General features: G+C 47.8%; 1 protein-coding gene across 1 annotated transcript in view; it reads left to right on the forward strand.

The window, feature by feature from the left end:
* LOC113189118 (E3 ubiquitin-protein ligase RNF220-like) overlaps window positions 1–18,733 on the forward strand; it is a 193,807-nt gene that overhangs the window by 162,036 nt on the left and 13,038 nt on the right. Inside the window, exon 2 of the mRNA XM_077791543.1 lies at window positions 13,666–13,798. Within this exon, the coding sequence (XP_077647669.1) occupies window positions 13,666–13,798 (133 nt within the window). The remainder of the gene's footprint in view (window positions 1–13,665; window positions 13,799–18,733) is intronic.

Raw genomic sequence — 18,733 nt, forward strand, 5'->3', positions numbered from 1 at the left:
CCCATGGGAGACAGATGTCATGGGCATTATTGGCACTGAGAATCTAGGTCTTGTCCAGCCAGAGCACACAGTATTCTTGAAGGGCATGTGAGACTGAAGAGGGGCTTGGGAGATAAGGATTTACACTTTGGGCTTCGGGGGCCAGGGAAGGGTCTTAGTTGCTGAATGATAGGATCTGATTTGTGTTTTAGGAAGCACTTTTTATCTGTAGAGATGGAAATAGATTGGAGGGGAGAGAGATGTGCTAGCAGACTTAACAGTAAAGATTGAAAGTGATGATGAACCAGGGTGATGGAGAAAAGTAGTTCCCATGGGTACCTAGGAGGTAAAAACAGCTAAGATGATTTACTGAATTTAGGGGCCTGAGTAAAGAGTTAGGAGCCAAGATTGTTGATTTAGGGAAGACTGTGGATGGTGGTGCCACTCACTAAAACAGAAAAGCAAGGAGAGGACAAGGTAAGTCCCATTTCAGACAGGTTGAGCTTGAAAAGCCCATGGGACATCCAAGTGGAGAATCTTCTCAAGGTGTCATATGTGGGTCAGCATTGGAGGTAAGAACTGAGGGAATGAAGCCTGAGTAGACATCCCATATAGAGTGTGCAGAGATGTGAAGGATGGCAAGGATAATAGTGACCATCAGAAGTAGCAGAGTGGCTGACAGCATGAAGGCTAATGTTAGGTTATCTGGGTTGAAAGTCCAACACATCCTCTCACTGCATAACCATGGGCAAGTTATAGGACTTCCCTATGCCTGTTTCCACATTTATAAAATGCAGATAAATAATGCAGTGCTTGTCATAGAGTAAGCATGAGATCAGTGTCTCTTCAATTCCTACCCACCCATCAGTTCAGCCTGTGTCTCTTCTTTGGGGAAGTCTGTCTGGATTTTCCTGACCAGGGCAAATCTCCATATTATGGGCCTCTTTAGCACTGTTTAACACAACTGCTATTTTACAATTGTTTGTATAAGTATTTTATTGCAGTTCCCTCACTAGACTGGAAGCACCACTAGGATGTAGATTTGGTTATCTCCCTAGAGGCTGGTATAGAGCTTAACACGAGTGACATGCAACACGTATGTATGGAATTAATAGATAATGGATTAACTGGAGTATCCATTATAGTTAGCAAGTGATGATCGTCAAGGACCTGATTGGGAGCAGTTTCCATAGAATGGTGGAGATGGAAATCAGTCTGCAGTGAGTTAAGGAGAGGCTAGGAGATAAAAGAGCATGAAGAGCAAGAAAGAGTCTTTGGAGCATCGTAGATGAGAAGGAAAAGATGTTTGTTACAGAAGGGATGGAAAGCTTGCTGACACGGCTGAACTATGGGAGAGACTCAGAGTTTATGCACTCATGGAGGGAAGCAAGAAGCAGAAAGGGGAGAACGCAACAGAGAGGGGGAACCAACATTTTCCCCAGGGAACACAGGCAGGAATGGTACTCTAAGCCCAGGAGAAGCAAGTAGGTTAAAACAGAAATACAAATACCTCTTTCACAGAGACTGGAGTGAGAAGGAGATGAGCTGAGGAGAGATGAGGAACTCATGCTTAAGGACTCACCATTTCTGAGTGAAATAAGAAGCAGGGCCACCTAGAAAGAGAGGGGGACAGAAGGTGGGGAGGTGCCCCAAGATGGTAAAATATTGTTGAATTGTCTCTGTGGGAAAGGAAAGTCAGAGGCGACTAAGAACATGTAAAGGGATTGCTTAGTAGTGCTGAGATTGGAAACTGTGACTTTTTATTGGCATATATCTGCGTGATTTTGTGATTTTCCCCAGCTGCGCTTAGCCGCCTGTGTGTCTGAGACAAAAAGAATAGCTGGAGCATGGCAAAGCCAAAGGAAGAAAAAAGGTTGAGTGTGTTGATGAGAGGGTGTTGGAATGATGTGCTGCGGGGTCCAGTCTGGCGTCCATGAGTAAACGGAGGCTTGGGAGTTGAGAGGCAGGTAGAGGGAGGAACAAATATAATGGGCACAGAGTACAAAGCCGGGAGAGGGCTGGGGGAGAGAGGGAGTTCTACCACAGAGCAAGTTAGGTTGTTGACAAGATCCTCCAGGAATAAGGAGAGTGCAGGAGAAAATAGGAGGAGCTAAGAAGGTCGGGAAATGACAGGACTGAGAAAGGTGAGTGTCAAAGTCCTTGTGGAATGCAGAGAAAGGTGGAAAACAGAGATGGAATTCAGGGTGGAGACCTCCAAGAGACCACTGAGTGGAGAAGCAACAGACTGCAAGATACTGGCCTCACTTCCTGGTGTGAAGAGCATGGAGTTGGGAGAAAACTCCAAGGACAGGAAAGAAGTGGTATCTCCAGGGATAAGTCAGGGTTCAAGGAATATGAAGAGAGGAAGTAAAGGGAGTCTCCAGAACTGAGGATGAAGAGGAGGTTACTGGCGTGGTACTCATGGAAAGGTGGTAGAGAGACATCAGCTGGAGCCACCTCCAATCCTCATGTCAACAACATCACTCTGGGGACTGTCTACATCTCTAGCCTTCCTTCCCTGACTTGATGTCTCTCCTGCTACTCCCCACTCCACCCCATATGCACATTCCCCATCTAATACATCCATCCATCCCTCCTCCTCCCACACTCCCTCCCTAGTTGTCCCTCCCTGGACCCTTCCCCTGCCCTGCCCCACCCCAGCCGGCCTGAGTGAGCAGGAACCCCTGCACCTTCATTTCTCAGGTCACTGCTTGGCTAATGGGCTATTAATTTGCTCAATCGTCCCCTGTGAGGCAAACTCAATTTCTGCCAGCCAGTCGTCCCTCCCTGTCGACAGCGTGATTGATTGGAGGAACAGCTGTCACCGCCCGGCTGCCTGCTCCCTGCCTCCTTCCCTCAGAGTCTGCACCACCCCTCCTCCTCGGGCCGCCGCCCCGCGCCCACAGAGGCAGCGCACCCCTGCCACCTGCCCAAGGATCTGTCGCCGGCAATGAAAAATGACAGAAATATTTAAGGACAAATAAGGTTTCCCAACGCAATTGAAAATGATTACAGGCAGCTACAGATGGGGCCAATCTGATGCGCAGCAGCAAATCAAATCGAATTTCCTTATCGGCGTATTATTTTAGGCGTTATCTGGCACGTTGATGCAGTTATCAATTCAATTTCAGCCGCCGGGCCGCTGTTTACCGTCTCGCCTTTGCTGGGAAAAGGTAAACATGCTCAGCCCAGCAAATTAATTTCTGACTGAAGCCAGAGGCAGTAAAGGACTGCTACCCAGGACCCACGGCCTCCACCTTGGCCCTGGGCTCCAGAGGGCCAGGCCAGAGCTTGCCCAGGGAGCAGAAGCCCCACTAGCTTCCTGCCCCTGCCCCAAGCAGGATGCAGAGCTCCTAGGAGGCTGAGGTGACCGTTGTTGGCTCTGCTGCTGCTGCCAGGGAGAGGTGAAGGTCTCCCATTAATTCCCAGCTAAAAATGACAAATTCATCTTGGACGACAATTAAATGAAGTCAGTAATTGATGCTAATTGATCTCCAGATGCGAGGGCTCCCCTCAGCCTTAGCAGCACGTGGCTGTCTTGCTCACTCTCCCCACCCCGGCCCTTCTCTTCCTCTACCTCCCTCTACTGCGCTCTCAGTCCTTGCTCCTTCCCTAGAGCTCTGGCTCTTTTGACTGCACAGGTCTGTGGGAGGCAGCTGGGCTGGGCCAGCAGGCAGTGCCTGAGGCTCGACAGCTGGCCCACTGCCAGTCCAGTCCCACAGGCACTTGTCAGTGCCCGGGCTCCACCCATCTGCCTAGAAAGCAGGTAACCCTGCCCTCCTCGGCCATTCAGGATTTATTGCCCACAGCTGTAGAGGTTCCCACTTCATTTTTATAAGCCCATAGTCAGAGCCAGCAGGGGGTAAAGCACACTTGAAGTTACTTTACTTTAAACAGTACAGTCTTAGCCTTTTGGCTCCATGGCGAGGAAGGGATGGGGAGAGGGAAGTGGGTAGCATGCTGGGGAGAATATGTAGGCATATACTCAGGCCTCACATTAGTATATGCATAGGAGCTCAGGTGTGTACCAGTAGATGTGAAAAGCCGCCCACTCTTTCGTGAGCACCTGTGCGTCCAGACATTTAGGATGACAACCGTGCATGTCCATATGTGGATATTTTCCTGAAGGGAGCCCTTTATTGCAGTTTGTAAAGCCTAATCCCAGGAAACGCTGGGAGGCCCCACCTACCCCACCCAACACTGGCCCGCCCAGCCCAGGAACTGTCTGGAAGTTATTAGCTCTAGGAGGAGGGGAACAAATTGTAGCTCCACAAGAGAAGAGAAGCTGTAGTTATGTTTAGGAGAGCCAAGGTCAGGGGTGTGAAACAACTGTGTCCCGAAGCCCCACCAGCCTCTGAACCAGTTGGCTGGTGCACTTGGCTGCAGCAAAGGCTCATGGAGCCAAGGATTTAGGTTCCATGACCAGGATTCAGTGAGCTTGATTGTGCTTTGGTCCAGCACCTTTGGCCTCAGCTTGAGCCTAAGTCTGAGTCTAAACCTGCCCAGAGGCTGACCTGCAGATGTTTGCCAGTGGCCACCCAAGAACCATGTCTGGCCCCCTCTATTGCCAAAGACAAAAAAAAAAAAGCATCCATCCAAGTAGGAGTCAGAGCACCAGCCAGACTCTTGTACCTGAAGCTGAGAGGAAGCCATGTGGAATGGGCAGCACCAATCTGAGTTTCTGTAGGCAGAGAGGAGGGAGAGGGAAAATGGCAAGGGCTTATGGGCATGAACTGTCACTCCTGTGTATGGGATCTGGATATGTATGTCACATATAAAGGACCTGATGCTGTGTGAAGGGGTCTATGCAACCAGATTAGGCCAGAGTCAGGGTGGGGGCAAGGAATCAGAGAAAGCCCCTGGTCAGCAAGGCAATGTTGGCATTGTTGGGGTTTCAGTAAGTCAACAATTCATTAACAATTCATTAACTCAAGGAATATTTATTGATTTATGTTATTACCATTACTTTTCTCTTACTTTGAGCTATGTCCCCTGCTAGATGCCAAGGCTACAGCCATGATCAAGTTAATTTTTGCCCTCAAGAAATTTACTATCTTAAAGAAGATAATAGACACACACAGGCAATAATAACACTTATGTGCCAAGTCAAGGGGAGTCAAGGAAGGCTCGCTAGAAGAAGGAATTCTAGGTTGAGTCCTAAAGGATGAGTAAGAGTTAGCCAGTTTGTGACAAGGGCCTCTGTCTATCCTTTCTGGTTGTTTGGCAAGCCCAAAGCAGAAACCAATAAGCCTATTTGTTTGTACTATGAATAGGACGAATGGATGGGACACTTTTCATGCTTGATATTGTTGACCTCTAGAACTGATGAAAATGTCACCTCTGTCCCTTGAATGCCAGCTGCCATCCTGGGTGTGGGCAAGAGGGAGCACAGCTGCTTTCAGGGTGTGCCTGGGCACCAGCAGATAAGTATGGGCCACAGCTAAATACACATCTCTCTCCTGCCTGCCCTACCCCCACCTCCTCGACCAGGGATGCCTATTAATCCTGACAAATGATGACTTACGAACATGTAATGCAAACTGATTCATCATACATTCAAATCCGCCGCCCCGCCCCAGCGGGAGGCCCCAGCCAGACAAGTGTATTACACGGATAATGTATTTGACGTATTAATAAAACCAGCCGCATTGCTCTGGCGCGGGGACTGGGGAATGCCAATATACGATGACAGATCACATATTGATGAAATCCAGATGTTTGGAATCATAGTCTTGGGGCCTTGTTCATATTGACTGAAGGTAAAAAATGCCGTCTGTCAGCATGTTAACTCTTCCTGCCCCATATTCAACAGAGGCACCAATCATGGTTTTCTAGGTAGTAAAGGAGAAGGAAGGGAATGAGTAAGAGGGGAGAATGGATGAGTAATTAGGTGGTTTGGATGGATGATGGATGGATGAAGTGAAGGGTAGAAGGGTTGTACTATAGATAGGATGAGTGGACCGGACACTTTTCATGTCTGATGTTGTTGACCTCTTAGCAGCATTTGACTCTTGGTGACAATTACCCCCCCAACCCTGCCTCCTTGAAACTCTTCCTTTCTTGGCTTCAGTGACATCACTGTTTCCTTGTAATCATCTGCCCCTTGACTGTTCCTTCTTAGTCCTTGGTGACTTAAACTTCCTTCATCTGTTAATCAAGGTTCTGCTCCAGATTCTTCTTACTCTATACTCTTTCCCTAGTTGATCTCACCTTCTCTTAACTTCACTCATTTACTCATTCAATAAATATTTCTTGAGTATTTACCATATGTCAGACCTTGTTCTAATCACAAAGGATACAGTGGTAAACTTTAGTTCTTATATGTATGTAAGTATCTCCCAAGTCTATAATCTGGCTCTGTCTCACATAATCATACCTCAGCATTTTCACATAGATATCTTAATAGTTCCTCAAACGAAACAGACCCCAAACTGAACTCATTTTCTTCCTTACTAACCCTGCTGCTTCTTCTCTTGTTTCATAAGTCAGTTAATGGTCTACCACTTAGTAGTCCCTCCAGTCAGAATCATCCTTAACTTTTCTTTTTTCTTTTCTGGTGCTGGGGATTAAGACCAGGGAAGCTCTATCACTAAACTGCATGCATCTCCAGCCCTTTTTATTTTTCATTTTGAGACATGGTCTCACTAAGTTGCTAAGTTGGCCTCAAACTTGCAATCCTCCTACTTCAGCCTCTTGAATCTCTGGTACTAAAGCTGTGTATCACCGTGCCCAGCCATCCTTAACCACTTTCTGTCCTTTAACCCCCAACATCCAATCCACCTGCTTCTGCCCGTCCCCATCATCGTCACTCTAGAGCAATGTCACCATCATTTCTCACCTGAGTGAATGAAATACCCTCCTGAGTTTGCTTTTGCCCCTTAGACAATCAACTACTTTGCAATTAGAATAATCCTTTTAAAATACAAGTCTGACCAGTTGAATAGAGGAAGGGCAACAAGGGGAAGGAACAGGAAAGGGGGAAAAGGAGGCACTGGGGACTGAAAGGGAGCAAATTAAATCCTATACATGTATGATTGCGTCATAATGAACCCAGCTATTTTGTATAACTATAATGCATTAATAAAAGCATTTAAAAAATAAAAATAAAATGTAAGTCTGATATGTTGATCCCCTGTTAAAACTCTCACAAAGGCTTCTGGTTATACATTAAAAAATAGTAGTAGCCAAAATCATTAATGTAAATAAAAAGTCCTCCAGAGGTCTGGGGATGTAACTCAGTGATAGAGTACTTGTTTAGCATGTGCAAGGCCCTGGGTTCAATCCCCAACACCACAAAAAAAAGAAAAAAACAATCTTCAAGTTGTGGCCTCACTATCATCATATGTCACTCACTCTGCTCCAGCCAAACTCCTTACTTGGAATCTCCCTCCTCTATACCTTCAAACATGCTGATTTCTATCTAGAACATTACTTTTCCTAGTGTAGTGCATGACTGGTTCCAACTCATCCTTCAGGCCTTTGCTTAAATATAACTTCCCTCATCTCTCAGACCAGATGATATGCTCTCATTAGCTCCATGCATTTTCCTTTTCCTAAGACCACTCTTGGGACAATCATTTACTGTCTCTATCCAAAGTTAGGTCCCAAATTCTCTGAAGACAGTTATTGTGGTTATCTTATTATCTGATATCTGTACTAGATCAGGCCCATAGTGGGTATGAGCAGACACCTATAGAAAAGTACTGAATCATGAGCTAGGTGAATGGGTCCATAGGTAGGAAGGTAGTTGGGTATTGCTCAGGTTTGGATCAGACAGACCTAGATTTAAATCTCTGCAGTTCCCTTTGTTACTGTATTATTCTGAGCCCCATTTCCTTATTAGTGAGATAATAATTCCTACTTCACAGGACTGCCATGAGGTTTAAATGAGATAAAGTATGTGCAGTACCAAACTATAGCTTAACATATAATGATACTCAGTAGTATTATTTTTATTTAACAAAAAACATATAAATAGATGGGTGAATGTACAGATGGATACATGGACTCACAAACCAATAAACAGATTCATGGGTATGAGTGCATACGAGAAGGAATTCCACAGAGGCCAGGGAGCCAGGACCAGAGTATCTATTGAATGGTAGATATATCTACCATATATCTATATATAGATATATTTATAGCCTGAGTATAGCCAGGAAGAAGGCTGGATACAGGACACAGCCAGGTGTCAGGATGGGACAGATGCAGGCATAAACCACAAATCTGTGCTACTGAAACTCTGTTGAATTCTGCTTGAAGTTCTGTTTTGACTTGTCACTAAAAAATGAAAGTCCTTCTACTAGAGGTAGGGAGGGGAAGGGCAGGACCTACACATGTATACACACAAAGATGCACATATACCTACCTATATGCATACTCTTAAAAGTCCTAGCCTCCATTGCCATCTAACATTAGGATTACATTCACCTTCATTTTAATGGTCCCCATACCTAGTCAGACACCAGGCAGTCAAGTCATGCCCTTTGTGGCCTGCAGAGAAGAGATAGTAGAGATGGAAATTACTGCTTAGACAAGCAGAGACATAAGAATAGAACCACCAGGCAACAGAAGTGGGACAAAAGCAAAAGGCCAAGCCAGAGAGGCAATCACATGGTGGGGAGCTGCAAGGCCGGATGTGGGTTATTGATTGATCTAGGAGGAGAAGGCTTTTCTTTGAATGAGACCTTCACCCTCCAGGTGTCCAGGACTCACTGAAGAAGATGGCAGGGAAGGAGCAGCATGTGTGGGGCCCAGTTACCTGTTCCCAATGGTCAGCAATTCCCAACAGAGGGGGGCAGCAGAGGGCTAATCTAGACCCCCACATACCTGAGGCCTTGTTGCAAAACTTGGACAGATGGATAGACTGGAGCCTGGCCCAGGCTGCTAGAGGGCTGCCCTGGCTTGTCTTCTTCTCTCTACTCAGTCAGTCCCCCTTCACCTTTTACTGACAGCCGATTCCTGTTGGAGCCTTATTGGGACCTGGTGGGATAGGTAGTCTAGCAGCTCCGCAAGCCTCCCCTGGAGGTCACTCTGACTAGGGAGCCATCAACCAGGACCTGACTGTCCTGACACCCTGGCCGAGCTCCCTCCCTGCTCTCTGAGACAGTGCCCTGTGTAAGGCTGAGGACAGGGTCAGACTCCTCCCCGCCCTCCTCCTGCTTTGGAGATACCTAGGCAGGCCGGCAGGGAAGTGGAGGTGGCAGGCCCTACAGCGGCAGGGGTGGTGGGAGGGAGGCGCGGTAATGAATGTGGACGGGAGGCGGAATGAGCGATCCATCTTTGCATGGGAGGGGAGGGGGCTGCGGGCGTTCCCCCCACACACTCACACACTCAATCAGGCGCTGTCAGACCTCCGGCCGCCTGGCATTTTGGTGAAGAATCTCTCAGCTAAAAATTGTTGTCAGTCCCATTTCCTCGTTATCAGTGCAAGGGCTGAGGCAGCGCCCGGGGATTAGCAGGAGCGGCAAGCGCCCGCGCCCGCCATCCACCGCCGATAACACTGGGCCTCCCGCCTCACCTCCCCCATTCATCATCTTTAGCACTGACAGCCCGACCCAGTCCCTGTCCCCATCCCCTCCGCGGCTCCCTACTGTGCGGCTCAGCCTGGCTCCTGACCTCTCCAGGGAACTAGGCCTCCTGGAGAGAGACAAGATTCAACCTAGGCTTATGTGAACTAGACCCACCTGTGGCAAAAGGCCTTGCCCAACAGTTGGGGGAGTTGTCAAGGGCAGCACCAGGAATGTTCAAGGACAGGATGCTTGCTGACAGTCTGCCTCCTGTAGGCTCTGGCAGCTACCTGTGATACTGACAAAAGAGTTGGAGAAGGGATTTCTGGACAGGGTGGGTAGCTGGACTAAGGATTTCTGGGTGTATCTTTGGTCTGCGATGGACTTCCAGATTCTGGGAACTGTGGAAAGGAAGAGCCAGAGGATGCCTCCACCCAAGCCTATGAAGAGTAGAGGGTTGAGGGCTTCATTCCCACCCCAGCAAGACCACAGCCCCCTCCTCTTGGCCATCCCCAGCGGTTTTATGGCCCATTTTATGGCCACTGTAATGGCCCAGGTCAAAAGCTTCAGGGAGCTGTATTCTGGGAATTATGCAAACGAGGAGCAGGCCCAGGGCCAGAGTATGGATTTTGTCATTAAACCTGGGCAGGCCATGTCGTTAATGCAGTAAAATCCACGTCATGACCACAGGTCTCAATATAAAATTATAGGGAACACAGCGGGGGAGGGGAAGCAGGGGGCCGTGGCCATGCTGACACCTGCCACTCTAACCCCTGAGAAAATGGAGGTGGGATGGAGGGCACAGACTATAGGACTCTTCCGCTGATCCCTGTCAGTATTATTCCTGAAGCTGGAAGCCAAGAAGGCCCATTGTCCCCATAGGAAAACTGAGGCCAAGCTCAGAAAAGCAGACTGTCTAGTGATAGCAAAGCAAATGAAATGAGAACAGGTATTTGGGAATGCTGATGCCTGGCCTCCAAACATGGGAAGAGGAATCTGAGCCCCAGGAAGCCCTAAGAGTCAAACTTGGTATCTAGGAAAAAAGGGCCTGAACCCCTGAAGTTTCCACCTCAGCTCAGACCATATATCCTGGATCCTCCTTTTACCATCCTTCTCTCTCATCATTTCTCCTTTTAAACCTCAGACCCTGCTGCAATGAGCTGTTCCAACAACCTGGTCAACTTTCCCTTACTTATCCTTCAAGCCACCCCTTAAGCATCACCTTTGCCTTCATTCCTACCAACCCACCTGCCCTTCCACAGCATCCCTCATCGTTCCTGCTTTCCCACTAATAGGTGATCTCCTAGAGGCTAAGAATGTGTTTTACTTATCTCTGAACTCCAGTCTCCCCAATGCCTGACATAAAATGGTTATTTTATAAACATTTGCTGAATTAATAAATAAATGAAGCCATGGAATCAAAAGCCAAGTTCAGCAGTCCCTGTCCAGTTCTAAGCCTCAATTTCCCCATCTGTAGAATAAAGATAATAGTTGAGAGAATTCCTAGGGCTTCACTCATCTCTGAGAGTCTCTGACTGAATGAAACAAGGAACAGAACTGAGACTAGAATCCTCATTTCCCACCTCTCACCGGGGCCCACCTACTTCCTTTACTCAGAGCTGCACTCCAGCTGTCCCCTGAACACTTGAGGCTCAGCCACCAAAGCACAGCACAGTAGGATCTGTTCCCCTCCTCAGAGACCTAGCCATGCAAGCTGGGCCACACCTATACCACCCTGACATACATAAAGCCTCCACAGCTAACATCCTAGCTCTGCAAACATTATCTAACTTCTAGGACACTCTGATGGTTATTCCTTCCCTTCCTCTTCCTTTCTTTTGCTTCATCACTGAACATCTAGTTTATGCATGGCCTGCTATAAATTGTCTGTAAGTATACAAATGGATATGAAATGGTTCCTGTCTACAAGGAAATTACAACTTACTTATTTATTCATTCATTTGCTCCCATTCCCTGCCTGGTATACTTCTAAGCTGCAACTTAAATTTCATTTCTTTGGTTAAGCCTTCTCTCTGTTTCCACTCCCCGAAACACACTCAGAATGAATTGCTCCTTCCTTTGAGCCCTCATATGACTCTCCCTGGGCCTCCAGAGAAGTTATAATCCTGCTCAGAGTGCGTCAAAGGGAGGTAGGTTCTTGCACTTAGTCTGAACTTATACTCAAGTATAAGATTGCTAGATTTTGCAAATAAAAATATTGGAAAGAAATCTAGAGGTACATTTGATTTTAGAAAAACAAGAAATAGTTTTTAGTATAAATATGTCCCATGCAATATTTGGGACATCCTCATACTACAAAATCATTTGTTGCTTATATGAAGTCAAATTTCACTGGGCATCCTGTATTTAACCTGCCAACCCTACCCAGGTGACCATCTTGGTCATCACTGGCTTGATTTTTATCTTCCCAAACTGATTTTGAACCTCTCCAGGTACCAATAGGAAGAAGCAGCAAGGAGGAAGAACTGGGGTCAAGCTAAAGAAATCCTTCTAAAACTGGGCAAGGTGATATGTACCTGTAATCCCAGCTACTTGAGAGGCTAAGGCAAGCGAATCACAAATTCCAGGCAAATTATCAAGACCCTGTCTCAAAATAAAGGGCTGGGGAGGTAGCTCAGTGGTAGTATACTTGCCTGGCATGTACAAGGCTCTGAGTGTCTTCCCCAATGTTAAAAGGGGAAAAAAAAAGTCCTTCCTACAGCTATCCATGGATAGCTAGAGATGTTTCTAGCTCCTCAATCCTCATGCTTGTAAGCAGAGGCTGAGAAAACACTGGATGGGTTAAGACATCCCAAGAGGGGTAAACTAAGCAAACAGAGGGCTCTTTCCTAGCTTAGTTTATTCTGGATATCGTTAGTAACCAAGCAGGAATAGAGTTCAGGCTCCCAGGTAGCTCCCAATATACTCTTATACTGGGGATATACACAACTTAAAGGATATTTTGGAGACGAAAACTCAGAATCAGTGAGACCTACAGAGGCCAATGAAGTTGTCCAAGGAAGAAATAGTGAGACCTGAATGGGGAGACTATAGATTCCAGGAATATTAAAGTAGAATGGTCAGGACTTGGTAGTTAAGTGTGCAAGAGGTGGAAAGGCAAGAGAAGAAATGGATGGTGAGGCTATTACTGGCTTGGGTGAGTAGATTAATGAAGGTATCATTTACGGTGATGGGCTCTGCTAAAGGAGGAGTAGGTTTGCAAGGAATTAAGAAGTTGAAGAACTCAATTTGAATTGTTGAGTTTCAGATATTTCTGGAACATTCAGGCATTAATGTTCATTATATATTTGGATATAGGGGTCTGGAGGGATCTGGGGTAGAAATACAGAATCTGCAGTCAATAGGACATGGGTAGGAATTATAGCTATAGAATAAACTATATCATTCAGCACGCAGAATGAGGAGAGCAGAAGTTAAGGACAGAATCTTGGGGAAAAGTAAAAAAAAAAGATGAGAGAATGCTGCTCTGGAAATCACCTAGACTCTGTTGGTCTTTCCCACTTGACTGCAAGGTCCTCAAGAGCAGGGACTAGATCTGATTCCATTCTAGGATGACACTGTTCTGCACATGTGTATTTTGGAGTGAGTATGAGGGAATAGTTGTTGAATGACTGCAGAAACCATTCTCCTTTCTCCCTCTCTTGTCTTTCTTCTCCAGATCTGATAACTGTGAAATCAATGAGGAAAGGAGAAAGTCAGGGAACCTCTAGATATTCTGGGTGATGGTATGATTAAACATGTGTGAAATGGAGTGATCAAGTTTGATTGCACAGAGCATTGTGTCCCAATAGACTTCCAAGAGGGGCAGCTAGCTGAGGAGGCACCATTTATGGCCACAGCATCTGGAACCCCAAAATGAGTGATGTTTGTGGGCTCTCAGACCCTCCGACTCACCATTCTTCTAGATCAAGAAGCCTAGGAGGAGCTGGGGTTGTGGCTCGGTGGTACAGCGCTTGTCTAGCATGTGTGAGGCACTGGGTTCGATTTGTAGCACCACAACATATAAGCAAATAAATAAGCAAAGATCCATCAATAACTAATAAAAAATACTTTAAAAAGAAGAAGAAGAAGAAGCCCTAGGGGGTGTTAGCCAATATGGCTGAGTTTTCCTACAGGGACTGGAACAGCTAATGCATGTCTATCCTTCCCCTGCCAGGTAAGAAGAAAGCAGCAGCATTGTTTGACAGCCAGGCCCCGATCTGCCCCATCTGCCAGGTCCTGCTGAGGCCCAGCGAGTTACAAGAACATATGGAACAAGAACTGGAGCAGCTGGCCCAGCTGCCCACCAGGTAAGTCCCCTGTGGGGGGCCTGCACAATGGAGGATTTCACTGAAGCTCCAGCTACCAGGTTTCAGGAGCAGCCACCTGGCCACACCCCAGCCTCTAGGGAGAAGCCAGGATCCTGCTGTCATTCTCCACCACTCAGCTTTCAATCCTCAGATCCTCCAGCAGAATGGTACTGGAGAGTAGGAGGAGAGTGACCCCTTGGGCCCCAACCTCAAAGATAAGAAGAGGAGTTGGAAAGGAGTGAGTCACTGCCCTAGGCCTAGTACTGCCATAGTTACTGCCCCAGGCTTACTATTGCCATGTAAGGCTTCGGGGCAGAATAAAGAAGCTGGTATGAGACCTGGCAGCCCCATCAGAAGTTCAGCCTGGTTCTGCCTTCCAGGCGAGTGAGCAGTACCATCTCCATCAATCTCAAGGACTGAGAGGTAACAATCTTGAGAATGTGCTCAGGTGTGTTCCCACTCCACAGACAGGAGGCTGAACCTCCTCAAGGACCCTGAGGAGGAGCTGGACCCTGAGGGGAGCAGAGGAGAGGTATAAAAACTTATCTCAAATCTTAGCAATATAAAGCAGCTATTCCATTATGCTTGTGTAATCTGTGAAGTCAGGAATTCAGACAGGGCACAGAAGGGATAGTGTCTGCTCCAGAGGTCTTGGGAAAGATTCAGTGGCTGGGAGCTGGGATCATCTGGAGGTTGATGCTGGCTATCAGGTGGGACCTCAAATGGCACTGGGACCAAAGCACCTGCACATGACTTTCCCATGTGGCCTGGCCTTTCTCAGCTTAATAACCTTGGGATAGGTAGATTTTTAGGACTCCAAAAGCAAATGTCCCAGCCAATGAGATGGAAGCTAAATCACCTTTTATAACCTAGCCTCAGAAGTCATTTAATGTCACTTCCACTGTACTCTATTGATGAAGGCAGTATTAGCCCACCCAGATGCAAGGAAAAAGGAAAAGTGCCCCTTTTGATGGGAGGAGTGGCAAGGTCATATCGTAGAAGAGAACAGGGGGTTCTCCCTATCCCACCACTTTTTGTTTAGTTCAAGTCATCAAACCTGAATGATCTGCTTTCCTTCTACTCTCCCACCTAACCTCCCATGCAGGGTGCAAAAGATCCAAAATGGTCCCTGTCCTGGGAAGCTCAGAATATGAGAATACAGAGTCAGGCACTACAAACCCCAAGGCAAAGAAGCTGCTATATGGGAAAAGCTGGAGTTGTGGGGGTATCATGGAGGCACCGAACCCAGCACAAAGTAAAGGAGGCTTCCTGAAGGAGGAGGCTGTGTGTGTGTGTGTGTGTGTGTGTGTGTGTGTGTGTGTAGGTACAAAGGATTGAATCCAGAGGTGTTCTACCACTGAAGTACATCCCCAGCCCTTTTTATATTGAGACAAGCTCCCACTAAGTTACCCTTGCTGGCCTCAAACTTGTAATCCTTTTGCCTGAGTCTCCCTAGTAGCTGGGATTACAAGCATGTGCCACTGTGCCCAGCTCTGAGGGAAGAACACTGAAGGAAGAAGTAGTAGTTGTCAATTTCTATGTTACAAATTATCCCCAAATCTAGTGGCTTAAAACATTTATAATCTCAGTTTCTGTAGATCATCAATTCTAGTGCAGCTTAGCTGAGTGGTTGTGGGTAGTTGTGGCTACTGGTTTCATGAGGTGTCTCATGAGGCTACAGTCTCAAGATGTTAATCAAGGCTGTGGTCATCTGAAAATCTGACTGGGATGGTAGGATCTGTTTCTAACATGGCGGACTCACATGGTTGTTGGCAGGACACCTCAGTTCCTTGACATGTAGGTCTCTCTGAGGGATGCTTGAGTTTCCCTCTGACATGGCAGTTGAATTCCCACAAACATGTGATCCAAGGGAAGCCACAATGCCTTTCATAGTCTAGGAATTCACACACTATCGCTTCCCCTATATGCTATTCTATTCAATAGAAGCAGGTCACCAAGCCCAGTCCCTCAAGGGAGGAAAATTAAGCTCTATAAGCTCTGCTTCTTGAAAGGAGGAGTATCAAAAGAGTTTGTGGGCATACTTTAAAACCCCCAAAGAAGACTACTACTAATAATAATCCTTATTGAACATTCACTATGTGCCAACTACTTTACATTGCCTTAATTTATTTAATCTTCACAGCAACCCTTTGGGGTAAGTGGTACAGTTGTATGTTACTTAATGACAGGGCTATGTTCTAAGAAATGTGTCCTTATGCTATTTTTGTCATGCAAACATCATAAAATGCACTTACAGGACTAAGATGGCTACAATATCACTAGGTGACATAATATGTGATCACTGCCACACATGCAGTGGGTCATTGACCAAAACATCATTATGTGGTACATAACTCTAATTATTACCCATTTTACAGATGAGGAAACAGAAAGGTTAAGTGACTTCACTAACATTGCACAGTTAATAAGTGGTAAAGATAGAATTCAAACTCAAGAAATCTGACTCCTGTGCCCCTGCTCTTAATGCCACCTCCCCCAAACACTTACACATCCAAGACTGACCTGCCAGGGGTAGAAAGTGAAAGAAACATCCTGCTGCTGAGTGCCATACCTCGATGTCCAGGAAGAGTTGTGTGTAATTTGCTCCCAATGGAGGATGTCTCAGGAAACTGAAAACAGAGGCAGAGATGGAGGGACCTGCAGAGTCTGGTAAAGGCAGTGTACCCTTGAGGGTCTGGAGAATGGGAACTCTCTTTCTGCCTCCTCATTGGGAACACCCCACACACACACACACCTGTACTGCCCAGGCCATCCCTTAATGCCCAAAGCCTTCCTTGTTCGACTTCCATCCAGGACCTTGCACAATCCCTCATCCCCCACGTCTTCCCAGGAGCATCCCCTTTCTGCACACCCTTAACCCCTATACCTTACCCCACCCCGCATCTGCTTCCTGCCCCTCTGGCTGTGTCTTGCGTCCCCAGCATCTGTCCCCTCACGTCCGGGTCTTGCCCAGCACCCCCTTCGCCCACGCCGCCCTCCACACGTGCACGCCCTGTGCCCCCGGCACGCCCCCCTCCCCACCAGCGGGTGTCTGACAGCCGGACAGCGGGATCTGCACAGCAAGTGAAATTCCCGTCGGATCGATAAAGCCGAAGCGCTGGCGGCGACGGGTCGATGGTTTTATCTGTCTCGGCCCCGCCGCGCCCGGCGTGCTGACAGTCGGACCGGCCGGCAAAGGCGTTCAAGGGCAGCCGCGCCCGCCGCCCCCTCCCCTCTCCTCGCCCGCGCTCCCCTCCCTGCGGCCGCTGCGCCCACTGGACTGCAGGCTGGACCGGCCCGCCGCCGCCCTCGTGATTTATCTGGATTTTTAATTGGAAAAAATTTGCGAATTAATTGATTTCAGGAACTTGCCAATTAACATTGTAATTGGGTGCGTGATAAATTCCCAAGGAGCGTGTCAGCTCCCTCCGGGCTGACGGGCCGGCCGCGTGCGTGCGCGGGGCGGGGCGGGTGGTGCGGAGGGAGCCCCAGCCTCTGCTGTCCTTGCCCCGCCCCTGCCAGCTCTCCAGAGGACAGAAGGAGAGCAAAGGAGGCTGGGAAAAGATGAGACACCAAGGCCTCTGACACATGTGCCCTCCTTTCTTCTTCCCAACATCAGCATCTGGCAGAGAGGGACCTTAGAGTGGCCATTTCACAGATGGAGAAACTGAGTCCCATAAGAGGGCAGAGCCCAACCGCGGGCATTCGCCATCTACAGCCTGTGACCAAGGCCTCCTCCCCAGCTCTCCAATTCTCTCTTGTTTTTCCCCTTGTTCCCTCTCCCAGCTGCTCCTCTCTCTTCTTACCCCTGATAGCCCTTGCCTTCTGCTTTCCAACTGACCCCTTCCCTGTCTCACCCTGCCTTGTCTCCTTTGCCTCTGGGAACTTTCCTTAGACTGGCCCACTCCTGAATCTTTGGATGCTGCTGCCAGGGTGCCCTGCATCAACCTGGGTGAGTGCCTCTCTCCCACGTGGCTCTGCTTGAGTGGCTCTCCAGGTGGGTCTGTTCTGCCATCAGTTCTGTCAACCCAACAGCACAAAGCAGGCTTCTTTGGCAACCAGATGCTATTGTGGTCATACCCAGGGGCCCACAGGAAAATCAGGGAACTTACCCTTCACAAACACAGGCACAACACATAGGTGTGCACATAAATCTCATTTCCACATACATAAGTGTGCTCACACAACCTTGAAAGAACCACCTTCCCAAAGATGCACATTCCCATGGGTACATGGCCAGCCAGACCCTCCCAGAAAAAGTAATCAGAACTTCCTTTGGCACAGCACATAGACTTTTCAAAACATTTTCACATCTGAGATCAGAGACAATGCTCACACACCGTCCTCACCCGTCTTTCCTCAGTCCTGCACAAGGGCTCCTTTAGACCCCAGGATTTAGCAGACAGAACAAGGGCAATGTTAGGTTGAGGACAGATTCCATGCTGGAAGGAGTCTAAACGTAGTAGCAGTAATGAGAATATTTGTGAGCCAGGAGGAAGCTCTCTCAGAGCAAGATGGGCTGCAGAAGAAATGCTCTGGAAGCCAGTGGCATGTATGGACTGGGGGCAGAAGCAGGGAGGCAAATGAGGAGGTTGGGCCAGGTGCAGAGGATGCTTGATGAGCCTGCCCTAGGACAATGGCAGTAGCGGTGGGGATGCAGGAGAAGGGATGGTGAGACACCTGGAGGACGAAGAAGTCAGAAGACTTAACTGGGGTACTTACTTGGAGAAAACTTTCTGACCTGGTTGATTGAGAGGGTGGTGGTAGCAGAGAAACAAGTGACTGAAGAGAGGAGGAAGCAACAGGCAGGGTTCTGGGCAAGCTGAGCTTAAGACACCTCTGGGGTGGTGATAGGGTAGGAACTGCATGTGTACAGAGACAAGCAGGGAACATAGATGGGAGCTGAAGATGGACGAGCAGGTCCCAGACCTCTCT

Source organism: Urocitellus parryii, chromosome 11, assembly GCF_045843805.1.
Source record: "Urocitellus parryii isolate mUroPar1 chromosome 11, mUroPar1.hap1, whole genome shotgun sequence".
In the NCBI taxonomy this organism is placed as follows: Eukaryota; Metazoa; Chordata; class Mammalia; order Rodentia; family Sciuridae; genus Urocitellus; species Urocitellus parryii.